This window comes from Gekko japonicus, unplaced genomic scaffold (genome assembly GCF_001447785.1).
Source record: "Gekko japonicus isolate JY-2015 unplaced genomic scaffold, Gekko_japonicus_V1.1 scaffold838, whole genome shotgun sequence".
NCBI classification, from domain to species: domain Eukaryota; kingdom Metazoa; phylum Chordata; class Lepidosauria; order Squamata; family Gekkonidae; genus Gekko; species Gekko japonicus.
The window spans coordinates 667,769-678,794 of NW_015177034.1; the positions used below are offsets into that span (position 1 = coordinate 667,769).

Genomic DNA, 11,026 nt, shown 5'->3' on the forward strand with positions numbered 1-11,026 from the left:
GAACTTTTTCTCGTGTTTTTTCATCCACTGAGCCACAGCCCCTCCTACCACTGGCCTTTGGGATGCAAAACCAGAGGGTCTACTTGGTGAGTTGTTGTTGTTGTTCAGTCACACAGTCGAGTCCGACTCTTCACGACCCCATGGACAAGATCTCGCCAGGCCCTCCTGTTTTCCGCCATCCTCTGAAGTTTGCTCAACTTCATGTTCGTTGCATCGATGACACTGTCTAGCCATCTCATCCTTTGCCGTCCCCTTCTTCTTTGACCTTCAATCTTCCCAGCATCAGGGTCTTCTCCTCCAGTGAGTGCTCCCTTCTCATTTGGTGGCCAAAGTATTTGAGCTTCAGTTTCATTATCTGGCTTTCCAGGGAACAGTCAGGGTTGATTTCTTTTAGGATTGACTGATTTGATCTTCTTGCAGTCCAGGGGACTCTCAAGAGTCTTCTCCTGCACCATAGTTCAAAAGAATCTATTCTTCGGCGCTCAGCCTTCCTTATAGTCCAACTTTCGCAGCCATACATGACTACTGGGAATAGAGGGAGCACTGCACTACACCAAACTGCCAGATGTTTTACTGGGGGATCCTGGGGATCGAACCTGGGTCCTTCTGCGTGCCAAGCAGATGTTCCTCCACTGAGACACAGCCCCTCCCCCCCCCCGATGACGCTTGCCTCTGTTTGCATTCCTTCCAGACCGACGGCCGACTGCTGAAGGATGAACCCCAAATACGCTCTGCTGGGGTTGCTGTACTTCGTCCAGGGGATCCCCTACGGGCTGCAGTCCGGTCTGCTGCCGATCTACTTCCGCATGGTGGGCCTCTCCTTGACGAAGATCAGCCTGGCTAAGGTGCTCTACGTGCCCTGGATCCTCAAGGTCCTGTGGGCGCCCCTGGTGGACCAGTACTGGACCAAGAAGACCTGGCTGGTGCTGAGCCTGGGGGGCTTGGCCCTGGCCTGCCTGGCCTGCTCCACCCTGACCCCCGAGGCCCAGTTCCTCCCCGTGGCCGCCGCCCTCCTCTGCATGAACTTCTTCGCCTCCCTCCAGGACGTGGCCGTGGACGGGGTGGCCGTCTGGCTCCTGGGGGAAGAGGAGGTGGGCTACGGCAACACCGTCCAGGTGGTGGCCTACAAGCTGGGCTCGGTGGCGGCGGGAGGGGGCCTCCTCTCCTTCCTCCACCTCTTGGGCTGGGGGCCGCTCTTCTGGTCCCTGGCCGCCGTCTACCTGCTGGCCATTCTGTACACCTGGCGCGCGGATCTGCGGCTGCAGCGCCCTTCGCGGGAGGGCCAGGCCCGGAGCCGGACTTTCAACCCCTGGCGGATCCTGCGGGGGCTGCTCCAGGTGCCGGGAACCCCCTGGACCGCTGGCTTCGTGCTCATCTATAAGATAGGTAAGCCTCTCTCGAGGTTAGCAACGGCAGAACCGGCCGGAGAACAAATGTTCATCTGTGGTGGCAGGGGAAGGGGCCGTGGCTCCGTGTCAGTGGATCCGCTTTTGCGTGCAGAAGGTCCCAGGTTCAATCCCCGGCATCTCCAGTGGAAAGGACGAGGCAGGAGGTGATGTGGAAGCCGTCTGCCCGAGACCCTGGAGAGTCACTCCCAGTCTGAGTAGACAGTGTTGACCTTGATGGACCGATGGTCTGATTTGGTATAAAAACAGAGAGCCACAGCTCCAGTAACACTAGAGAAGAACAACGAAAGCTGTGTGTATCCGCTAGGTAATATTAACAAAATCAGTGATTGCAGTAAATATATTTTACATAATGAGAAACATCCAAAATCATAAACAAGTGCAAGAAGAGGTCCAAACAGTGACGTTAACAAAGTTTTCCGGATTACAAAGTCGTTTCGTAGTCTCCATCCGAATGGGACCATATATACCTTTTAGAGCTGCAGTTTCATTTTTTTGCGTGTTGCATAGCTCTATAAATAGTCATATGATCAACAGTTCTTATAAAGTTAGATACATCTAATTCCAAGGTCGAGTCAACAATATTGTGAGTAAAGATGAAGCCTCTTTTTGCACTTGTTTATGATTTTGGATGTTTCTCAGCTCAGGGAGCATTGCAGTGTTCCCTCTAAGCTGAGTGAGTGTGAGCGAGCTCACAGTATTTTAGCCTCCGGCTCACAGATTTTTGTCTTAGCTCAGGAAGGATGGCTCCATGGCAAACTAATTTATGCAGTAGTTAATGCCAGTAGCTCACAGAGTAGAATTTTTGCTCACAAGACTCCACAGCTTAGAGGGAGCATTGGTCTTGCCAGTGTTCCCTCTAAGCTGAGTTAGTGTGAGCTAGCTCACAGTTTTTTAGCCTCCGGCTCACACGTTTTTGTCTTAGCTCAGGAAGGGATGGGGGGCTCCAGAGCAAACGAATTTCTGCCGTAGCCAAATCGCTCACTCTCAACTTTAATGCCGGTCGCTCACAAGGTAGAATTTTTTGCTTACAAGACTCCACAGCTTAGAGGGAGCCCTGGTCCCGGGTGGGGAAATACCTGGAGATTTTAGGGGTGGAGCCCGGGGAGGGTGCGGTTTGGGAAGGGGAGGGACTTGAGCAGGGTACAGTGCTGCAGGTTCCACCCTCCAAAGCAGCTGTCTTCTCCAGGGAAACTGATCTCTATTGCCTCCGGAGATCAGTTGTAATAGCAGGAGATCTCCTATTGCAGCCCAGATGTTTTCCTGCCCCCACCTGAAGGACTCTACTCCTGTCTGTTAGGGTTGCCAACTCCAGGTTGGGAAATCCCTGGAGATTTACAGGTGGAACTTGGGGAGGGTAACATGTCACAGAGTCCATCCTCCAAAGCAGCCATTTTGCCGAGGGAGACGGACCTCTGAAGTCTGGATACGTGTTGTCATTCCAGAAGGTCCCCAGGCCCCGCCTGGAGGCTGGCAACTCCAGCTGGCCCTCCTTTCTCCTTGCAGGTGAACAAGGGGCCACCTCCATGTTCCCCCTCTTCCTCTTGGACCGCAGCTTCTCTCCTCAGAAGCTCGGCTTCTGGAACGGGATCGTGGCCACGCTCTTCTCCATCGCCGGTTCCTCACTGGGCGGCCACCTGATGGCAAGGCAGAGGTAACGGATCACCGAAGGGCCCCGGCTTTCCTTGTCTCTGTGCAGCTTCCCCCTTTCCTCCCACCTGGGTTTTTGGTCAGGGTTCGGGAGAGAGAGGCCCTTTCCGGTAGCTTCAGTGGGTCAGTGGCACCAGTCTTCCTCCAGAGTATTGTTGCACAGCAGGCCTGTAGCGATGGTGGGGCTTTGGGGGGGGCTCTGCCCCCTTTCGTAAAGGCACAGCCCCACCAGAATGTCTCTTGTAAACGCTTGTTTCAATCTTTCAAAACTTTTTTTTAAAGGCATGCGCTATGTTAAGCAGAGCGGGGTGCTGTTGTTGACTAATTCCCGCACTGAGCCAGGGGGTTGGAGTAGGTGACCTCTAGGATCCCTTCTGACTCTGGGTCAAGAAACTGATCTCCTTTGAGAGAGTTTTTCTGCCCAAGTGTTAGCTTTCTTGACTGTGGAAGTCATCAAGCTGCCACCACCACCCCTGTTCTCCGGATTGCTGCTTAGGCCGGCGGAAGTGATTAACTTGCAGCAGCTGAGAACGGCCATCTAAAGTGGCTGACAGCCTGCAGTTTAGAGATCTATCCTGCTAACAGCACTGTGTTGGCTAAATGGCTGTTCTTTCTGTGCTGAGAACTTCAGCCCCACCGGGGAAAAAATTGCCTGGTGTTTTTGGCCACTCTGTGACATGGAGTGTTGGGCTGAATGGGCCACTGGCCTGATCCAACATGGGCTTCTCTTAGGTTCTAATTTATTTATTTAATTCCATTTATACCCCGCCCTCCCCGCATGCGCCACAAAATCTTGGCTACGGGCCTGTTGCACAGCATTCAATATCTCCACGAGGCATACTGAGAACTAGATCTTTCCAAGAGAAGACACGGGATTCTGAATACTTGTCCCCTAGGCTAGGGTTGCCCGCTCCGGGTTGGGAAATACCTGGAGATTTGGGAGGCGGGGTTTGAGGAGGGGAGGAGCCTTCCAGAGCTGCTATTTCCTCCAGGGGAACTGATCTCTGTCGCCCGGAGACCAGGTGTAACTCTGGGAGATCTCCAGGCCCCACCTGGAGGCTGAACTCAGTAAGGAAAAACAACCTTGAGACAATAAGGAAATCTTGTTAGGGAAAAGTAGATCTCCTTTCATTATGCAGTGAGCAGCAACTCATTAAAGGTGTTTCCTGTGAAGTCAATGGGCCTCGCGTCTTTCTGCCGGCACAGCGCTCAATAGACTCGACAAAATGATGCAAGTTAGAAAGAAAAGAGGGAGCAGGGGAAAGTCACAGGGGAAGAATACGAGAGGTGTAAGGTCTCAGCTGATGAAACCTCGAGTCTATCGAGCTTGAGTCTGGTGGTGGCACCTTTCAGACCAAGAACGTTTTATTCAGGGTATGAGCTTCCGTGCGCACAAGCCACAGAGAGATGCCCAGAACCTCCTGCAGTCCGCGAAGTCGGCCACAAAGTTCCTGGGCTTTGTCGCCCTGCCTGATGACTCCCTCAAACCCCCCCCCCCCTTGTGGCTTCTTCTTGCCAGGCACCCGTTGGCACTGCTGAAGGGCTTGCTGTCGCTCCGCGTCTGCGGCCTGTTCTTCCAGACGCTGCTGACGGCCCTCTACAAAGACAAAGTGTCCGTGTTTGAAGGTGAGCTCTGCCCGGTGAAAGAGGGAAGCTGAGTCGGTGCGGCTTTTCTGGTCCCTCTCCCCTACGACTGTTCAGGAGGCCAGAGGCCGGCCCTCCTGGGCATCTGGACCAGAAAAAGAGGCCTGGTCTCCCCCTGTCTCCTCTGAGTGGCCACAGCTCTCCAGGGTCTCAGGCAGTGTTCCCTACAAGCTGAGTTAGTGTGAGCCAGCTCACAGTTTTTTAGCCTCTGGCGCACACATTTTTTTGTCTCAGCTCAGGGAGGATGGCTCCAGAGCAGAGATGTAAAATTTCAGGAAATTTTGAAGCTCAGAAAAAAAAACCCAATTTTGTTCTGGTTTTTTTCAGGAAAAAAGGGAAGTTTTTGGGGAAATTGAAAAAATATGCTACATTAGCACTTCTTTTTCCTTTTCCAGATTGAAAGTCATTCTGTTACTTTAGGAACATAAAATATGACTATGGACATTTTTACTTGGCATGAAATTATCACAACTAGCCTATTAAAAATATAGTGTATCCAAACTGTTATTACAAACAGAATACCCACCCACATGCAAAAACAAAACTGAAACCTTTTTCTTTTCGTGTGACAATAGCACATCCTAAAGGAAGAAATGCGTGTGACAATAGCACCTCCTAAAGGAAGAAATGCATCTTGTTCTCGCGTTGGAGAGTTCAGTTGGTAACCTAGGACTTGCTTGTCCTCAGGGCACAGAAATTAGACCAGATACCATACGTAATTTTTAGAAATGATTTGGAAAATATCTGAACACCTTGTCTTAAAATATTTTATTCATCATGTTAAAATAAAACGTTCCATAGTCATGTTTTTTTCCTTTCCATTTTTCAATTTTTCCAATTTTTTGGAAAAAAACAAAAAAGGCTTCGGGAGAAAAATGGTTTTTTCCCCAGTTTTTTCCCGGGCCTTCACATCTCTACTCCAGAGCAAACTAATTTATGCAGCAGCCCAATCGCTCGCTCACAACTTTGATGCCAGTAGCTCACCGAGGATAGTTTTTGCTCACCAGACTCCCCAGCTTAGAGGGAGCATTCAGGTGGAGACAGGTTTGTTCCCCAAGACCTGCTCCCAGAGGTCCCGGAGCCTGAGCTCTTCTCCTTCACCCCCTTAGTTTAAAAAAACAACAGGAGAGTAGAAGGTGGGGGTGGTGGCATCATGGGTCAGGAGGAGACTAACAGTGGAAGCTGTCAGGATGGTGGGGGGACAGGGCCGGGACACCATTCCATGCTCAGAAGTTTCCATTGCCATCCCACAGGAGACTTTTGCACAGCCTGCCTGCACATCTGCAGGTGCGTCCAGGGCAGGCGTCAGCATACCCTGCGGTGGGGCAGCTCTCAGGGCCCCGGGCTTCTGATGGGGCCCACAGGAGGAGGAGGAGGAGATTGTATTTATACCCCGCCCTTCACTACCCAAAGGAGTCTCAGAGCGGCTTACAAACTCCTTTCCTTTCCCCTCCCCACCACAGACACCCTGGGAGGTAAAAGAAGAAGAAGAGGTTGGATTCATACCCAGCCCTTCACTACCCAGAGGAGTCTCAGAGCGGCTTACAAACTCCTTTCCCTTCCCCTCCCCAGAACAGACACCCTGTGAGGCAGGTGGGGCTGAGAGAGTTCTTGACAGAAATGGCTCTTTTTTTCAAGAACACCTCTGACAGGACTATGGCTTGTCCAAGGTCATCCAGTGGGTGCAACTGGAGGAGTGGGGGAGGAGGAGGAGGAGATTAGATTTCTACCCCGCCCTTCACTACCCAGAGGTATCTCAGAGCGGCTGACAAACTCCTTTCCCTTCCCTTCCCCACAACAGACACCCTGTGGGGTAGATGGGGCTGAGAGAGCTCTTGACAGAAATTGCCCTTTTTCAAGGACAGCTCTTGTCAGAGCTACGGCTTGCCCAAGGTCATCCAGCAGCTGCAAGTGGAGGAGTGGGGAACCAAACCCGGTTCTCCCTGACAGCGCACTTAGCCACTACACCAAACTGGCTCTCAGAGAAGAAGAGATTGGATTCCTACCCCGCCCTTCACTACCCAAAGGTGTCTCAGAGCGGCTTACAAACTCCTTTTCCCTTCCCCTCCCCACAACAGACACCCTGTGGGGTAGGCGGGGCCGAGAGAGCTCTTTTGAGGACTGCTCTTTTTCAAGGACAGCTCTTATCAGAACTACGGCTTGTCCAAGGTCATCCAGCCAGGTGCAAGTGGAGGAGTGGGGGGATCAAACCCGGTTCTCCCAGATTAGAGTCCTCTCCTGAGCCCCCTGCCTGCACACTTGGGAGGGCTTCACCAAACTACCAGCCACGCCTCCAGCCACACACACGGCCCAGGGCCCCCAGGAGAAGGGCTGCAGGCAGAGCAGAGGACTGTGAGGGTGGGCAGCAGGAGGGCGTGGGGGCGGGGCAGGGAGGGACCCCCAGGCAGGTCATGTGGGGTCAGCCCCATAGCTAGGGAATTCTTTGGGAGGCTGCCTCGGGGGGGGCATCTGGAACTGGCCCCATGTGCACGCTTGCAGCGTTGTATTCTTCTTTTCCTTTTTTGTTATTTTTGCATTTGTGTGTGCGTGCGCCTGTGCCTGGAAGTCATGGCGGTCTCTGGCGACTCCTACTGGGGTACGGAGGACTTTCAGAGAAGTGGCTTCATAGCCTGCCTCCGGCCGCCCAACCCTGGTCTTCCTTGGAGGTCTCCCATCCAAATACTTGCCAGGGTCGGCCCTGCTTAGCTTCCAAGATCTGAAGAGACCAGGCTTGCCTGGGCTACCCAGGGTCCGGGCCAGGCTTGCAACTTTGGATGCTCTTTGTCACACATCGTGCAAACAGACTTCGCCAAGCATTCAGGTCCCGCATCAGAGACAGAACTATGTAGGCACATTTGAACAAACACAAGCATTAGAGGTCGCTCAGCCGTGGAGAAGGGAGGCTGCCCCCCTCGAGAGCCAGTTTGGCGTAGTGGTTAAGTGCGCGGACTCTCATCTGGGAGAACCGGGTTTGATTCCCCACTCCTCCACTTGCACCTGCTGGATGACCTTGGGCACTTCTTCTTCTTCTTCTTCTTTTTCAAGCCCCGTTCCCTCAGCGTCTCACAAGCCAAGCCGAGGCCATTCCCCTGCGGCCACCTCCAGGCTAGCTGCGTTCCCTCCCTTTCTCTCTTTGCAGCGGCTGCGGTGGTGAGCCTGTGCACCCAGCACTTCATTGCCGGGGTGGTGACCACGCTGACGTTCAGCCTCATGATGCACTGCACCCAGAAGGCGGACGAGAGCATACAGGTAGCCGCCCTTGCTTGCCTCGCGACAGTGCCCTGGTTCCATTGATTTAATCTCCGCCTTGGAAGGGACCCGGAGAATCATCTTGTCCCATTCCTAGGCAACACCTTGTGTTCGAAATTTTAGGATGACCGGTGGCGACGTTCTCGGGCCCTGGGAGGGCTGTAGAGTTTCCAACATTCGGGTGAGACATGCAAAAATATATATCACTGTGTACAATGAATATATGCTCACGGCAATGTTCCCTCTAAGCGGTGGAGTCTTGTGAGCAAAAATTCTCCTTTGTGAGCTCCTGCCATTAAAATGGTGAGCGAGTGGTTTGGCTCCTGCATAAATTAGTTGGCTCTGGAGCCCCATCCTTCCTGAGCGAAGACAAAAAAATCTGTGAGCCGGAGGCTAAAAAACTGTGAGCTGGCTCACACTCACTCAGCTTAGAGGGAACACTGGCTCACACTGGCTTTATATTTTTCAATACTGTTGTCGAAATATTGGTATCAAATATTACCAGAAGTATATTCCACCCAAACACTACGTAGAGAAAAATAGGTCTCACCCAAACAATATATCGAGTGCACTCGATGTATTCTTTAATTGTAAACCTGCCCTTGATGTATTGTTTGGGTGAAACATATTTTTCTCTATGTATTGTTTGGGTGGAATATATTTTTGAAAATATTTGATACCAGTATTTAGACAATAGTATTGAAAAATATAAAAAGAAAAAGAATAAAGGATAACATTTGCTTTAACGTAAGCAGTGGTCCCTCTAAGCAGAGTTAGTGTGAGCTACCTCACAGTTTTCTAGCCTCCGGCTCACACATTTCTGTCTTCACTCAGGAAGGATGGGGCTCCAGAGCAGACTAATTTATGCAGCGGCCAAATCGCTCGCTCACAACTTTAATGCCAGTAGCTCACCAAGTAAAACTTTTTCTCACAAGACTCCACAGCTTAGATAGAGCATTGAAAGCATATATTTATTGTACACAGCAGGGGTCATTTTGTAGAAAAAGAGGTGCAGGAGCTCATTAGCATAACCTATTTGCACATCACCGGATGTGTGTCAGAAGGCAACACCCACCGCTCAGGCTCCACGGGACTGTTTTGGATTGCTAGCTATTGGGGGGGGGGGGGTCATGTTTTGGGGGGGGGGGGGGAACACGCATATCTGCCCTCACAGAGGAGGGAGAGCTTGTACCTGAAGGCGGACCGAGGGGGGGCTCTGCAACTTACCTGGCTGCTTCTTGCTCCTCGTGGCCCGACTGAGGGCTGCTGGGAGCAGGGGGCTGCTGGGAGCTTGTTGCATGTGCCCGCCCCCTGGGCTCCTTACTGCCGGAGCTCCGCTCCTGTGTGCTCCCGCAGGAAATGACCCCTGGTACACAGTGATATATATTTTTGTTTGTCTCCCTAACAATGGTGACCCTCAGTTTTTGTATTTGACATCCAGGTGAGGCCGGGGGATCCCCCCGGAATTACTACTGGCCTCCAAAAGACGGAAGTCAGTCCCCCTGGAGACAGAGGCCCCTTTGATGGGTCACATCTACGGCATAGGGCCCTACTTGGTCTCTGCCCTCTCTCGGCTCCATCCCCCCCAGTCTGCAGGAATTCCCCAGCACAGAGTGGCCCAACCCTAGAGAGCCACTCCGCGAGCCCTGGCCCGCCAGCCGCTTCCCGCTGTGCTCACGACCGTCCGTTCCTCCTCCTCCTCCAGGCCACCCACTACAGCTTCCTGGCCACGCTGGAAGTCCTAGGCAAGCTGCTCTTCAGCACCCTGGTGGGGAGCCTCGTGGACTGGCTGGGCTTCACCTCGTCCTTCTGCGTCTTCCTCTCCCTCTCCTTCACTTCGCTCTTGTATACGCTGCGCCTGCAAGCCTCCCCGGCGGGAAGTTGACCACCGAAGAACCGCCACCTTCGGGCGAGAGGAGAGTGTCGTGGGCCGGATCCTGGGCTCCGGGGGCCTTTGGGGGCATCGGCGGGGGCCGAGGGCTCCCGCTTGAGGGGCGAAGCGCCATTCTGGCCGCGGGGACCCTGGGCAGCCCCCTTCCCAGACGGGAGCAGGAGGAGAGCGAGGCCGTGATGTGCTCCGCTGCCTCGGTCAGCCAGGCAGCCGTTCCGAGCCCCAATAAAGTGCCTGTACCTTGAACTCGGTTCCTTTTGAGTCCTTCAGCAGCAGCAACCCTGAAATGTACTGGGTTCGAGGCGTGTGAAGTGACCGGCTCATGCTTTATTCAGGGATTCAGCTCAGCTACAAGACAAACTAGCCGGGCCGAAGCCCCGCTTCAATCCGTGCACAACACAACACCCCACCCACGACCTGTGACAGGCTATTTACAGTGCGACTACAAGTCCATTGGTTCCTTTCACGATCCTAGCTCCCTGTTGTTCTAGGTTCCGTCTGGGCACTGACAAACCCCCTCCTGCCTCTGTGTGTGTGTGTGTGTGTGTGTGTGTGTGTGTGTGTTGGCACCCATATCTCCAAGCATGCAGGGGGAGGAGAGGGAAAGCCTTTGAAATCAGAGCTCTGGAGCCCCATCCTTCCTGAGCTAAGACGAAAATGTGTGAGCCGGAGGTTAAAAAACTGTGAGCTAGCTCACACTAACGCAGCTTAGAGGGAACATTGGTCCTTTGTTAGGTTGGAGCCTGGGCCGGTAAGCCCTCTAGCTTACTTCAGCTCTGAAGAAGAGGAAGAAGAAGAGTTGGGTTTATACCCCACCCTTCCCTTGGAGCAGGGGTCATTTCGTAGAAAAAGAGGTGCAGGAGCTCATTAGCATAACTCCTTAGCATAACTTATGTGCATATGCCACACCCCCTGACATCACCGGAAGTGTGTCAGAAGGCAACACCCACCGTTCAGCTCCACTGGGCTGTTTTGGATTGCTAGCTATTGGGGGGGGCGTGCAGATCAGTCCTCACAGAGGAGGGAGAGCTTGTACCTGAATAAAACTTGGTCTTAAAGGTGCCACTGGACTGAGCGGAGCTCCGGCAGTAAAGAGCCCAGGGGGCGGGCACATGCAACAGGCCCCACCCCCTGCTCCCAGCAGCCCTCAGTCAGAGCAAGAAGCAGCCAGGTAAGCTGCAGAGCC

General features: G+C 53.1%; 1 protein-coding gene across 1 annotated transcript; it reads left to right on the forward strand.

Moving 5' to 3' along the window:
• The first annotated feature begins 806 nt into the window (after positions 1–806).
• On the forward strand, positions 807–9,834 carry MFSD3 (major facilitator superfamily domain containing 3). Its single transcript, XM_015427955.1, has 5 exons — positions 807–1,386; positions 2,913–3,060; positions 4,576–4,682; positions 7,840–7,949; positions 9,655–9,834. Exons 1-5 carry the CDS (start codon positions 807–809, stop codon positions 9,832–9,834), a joined length of 1,125 nt encoding a protein of 374 aa, XP_015283441.1.
• Positions 9,835–11,026: the final 1,192 nt, after the last annotated feature.

Coding starts and splice junctions, on each gene's coding strand:
- MFSD3 (XM_015427955.1), top strand. CDS start 807: ATGGTGGGCCTCTCCTTGACGAAGATCAGCCTGGCTAAGGTGCTCTAC. Junction 1,387..2,912: donor CGTGCTCATCTATAAGATAG/GTAAGCCTCTCT, acceptor TTCTCCTTGCAG/GTGAACAAGGGGCCACCTCC. Junction 4,683..7,839: donor CAAAGTGTCCGTGTTTGAAG/GTGAGCTCTGCC, acceptor CTCTCTTTGCAG/CGGCTGCGGTGGTGAGCCTG.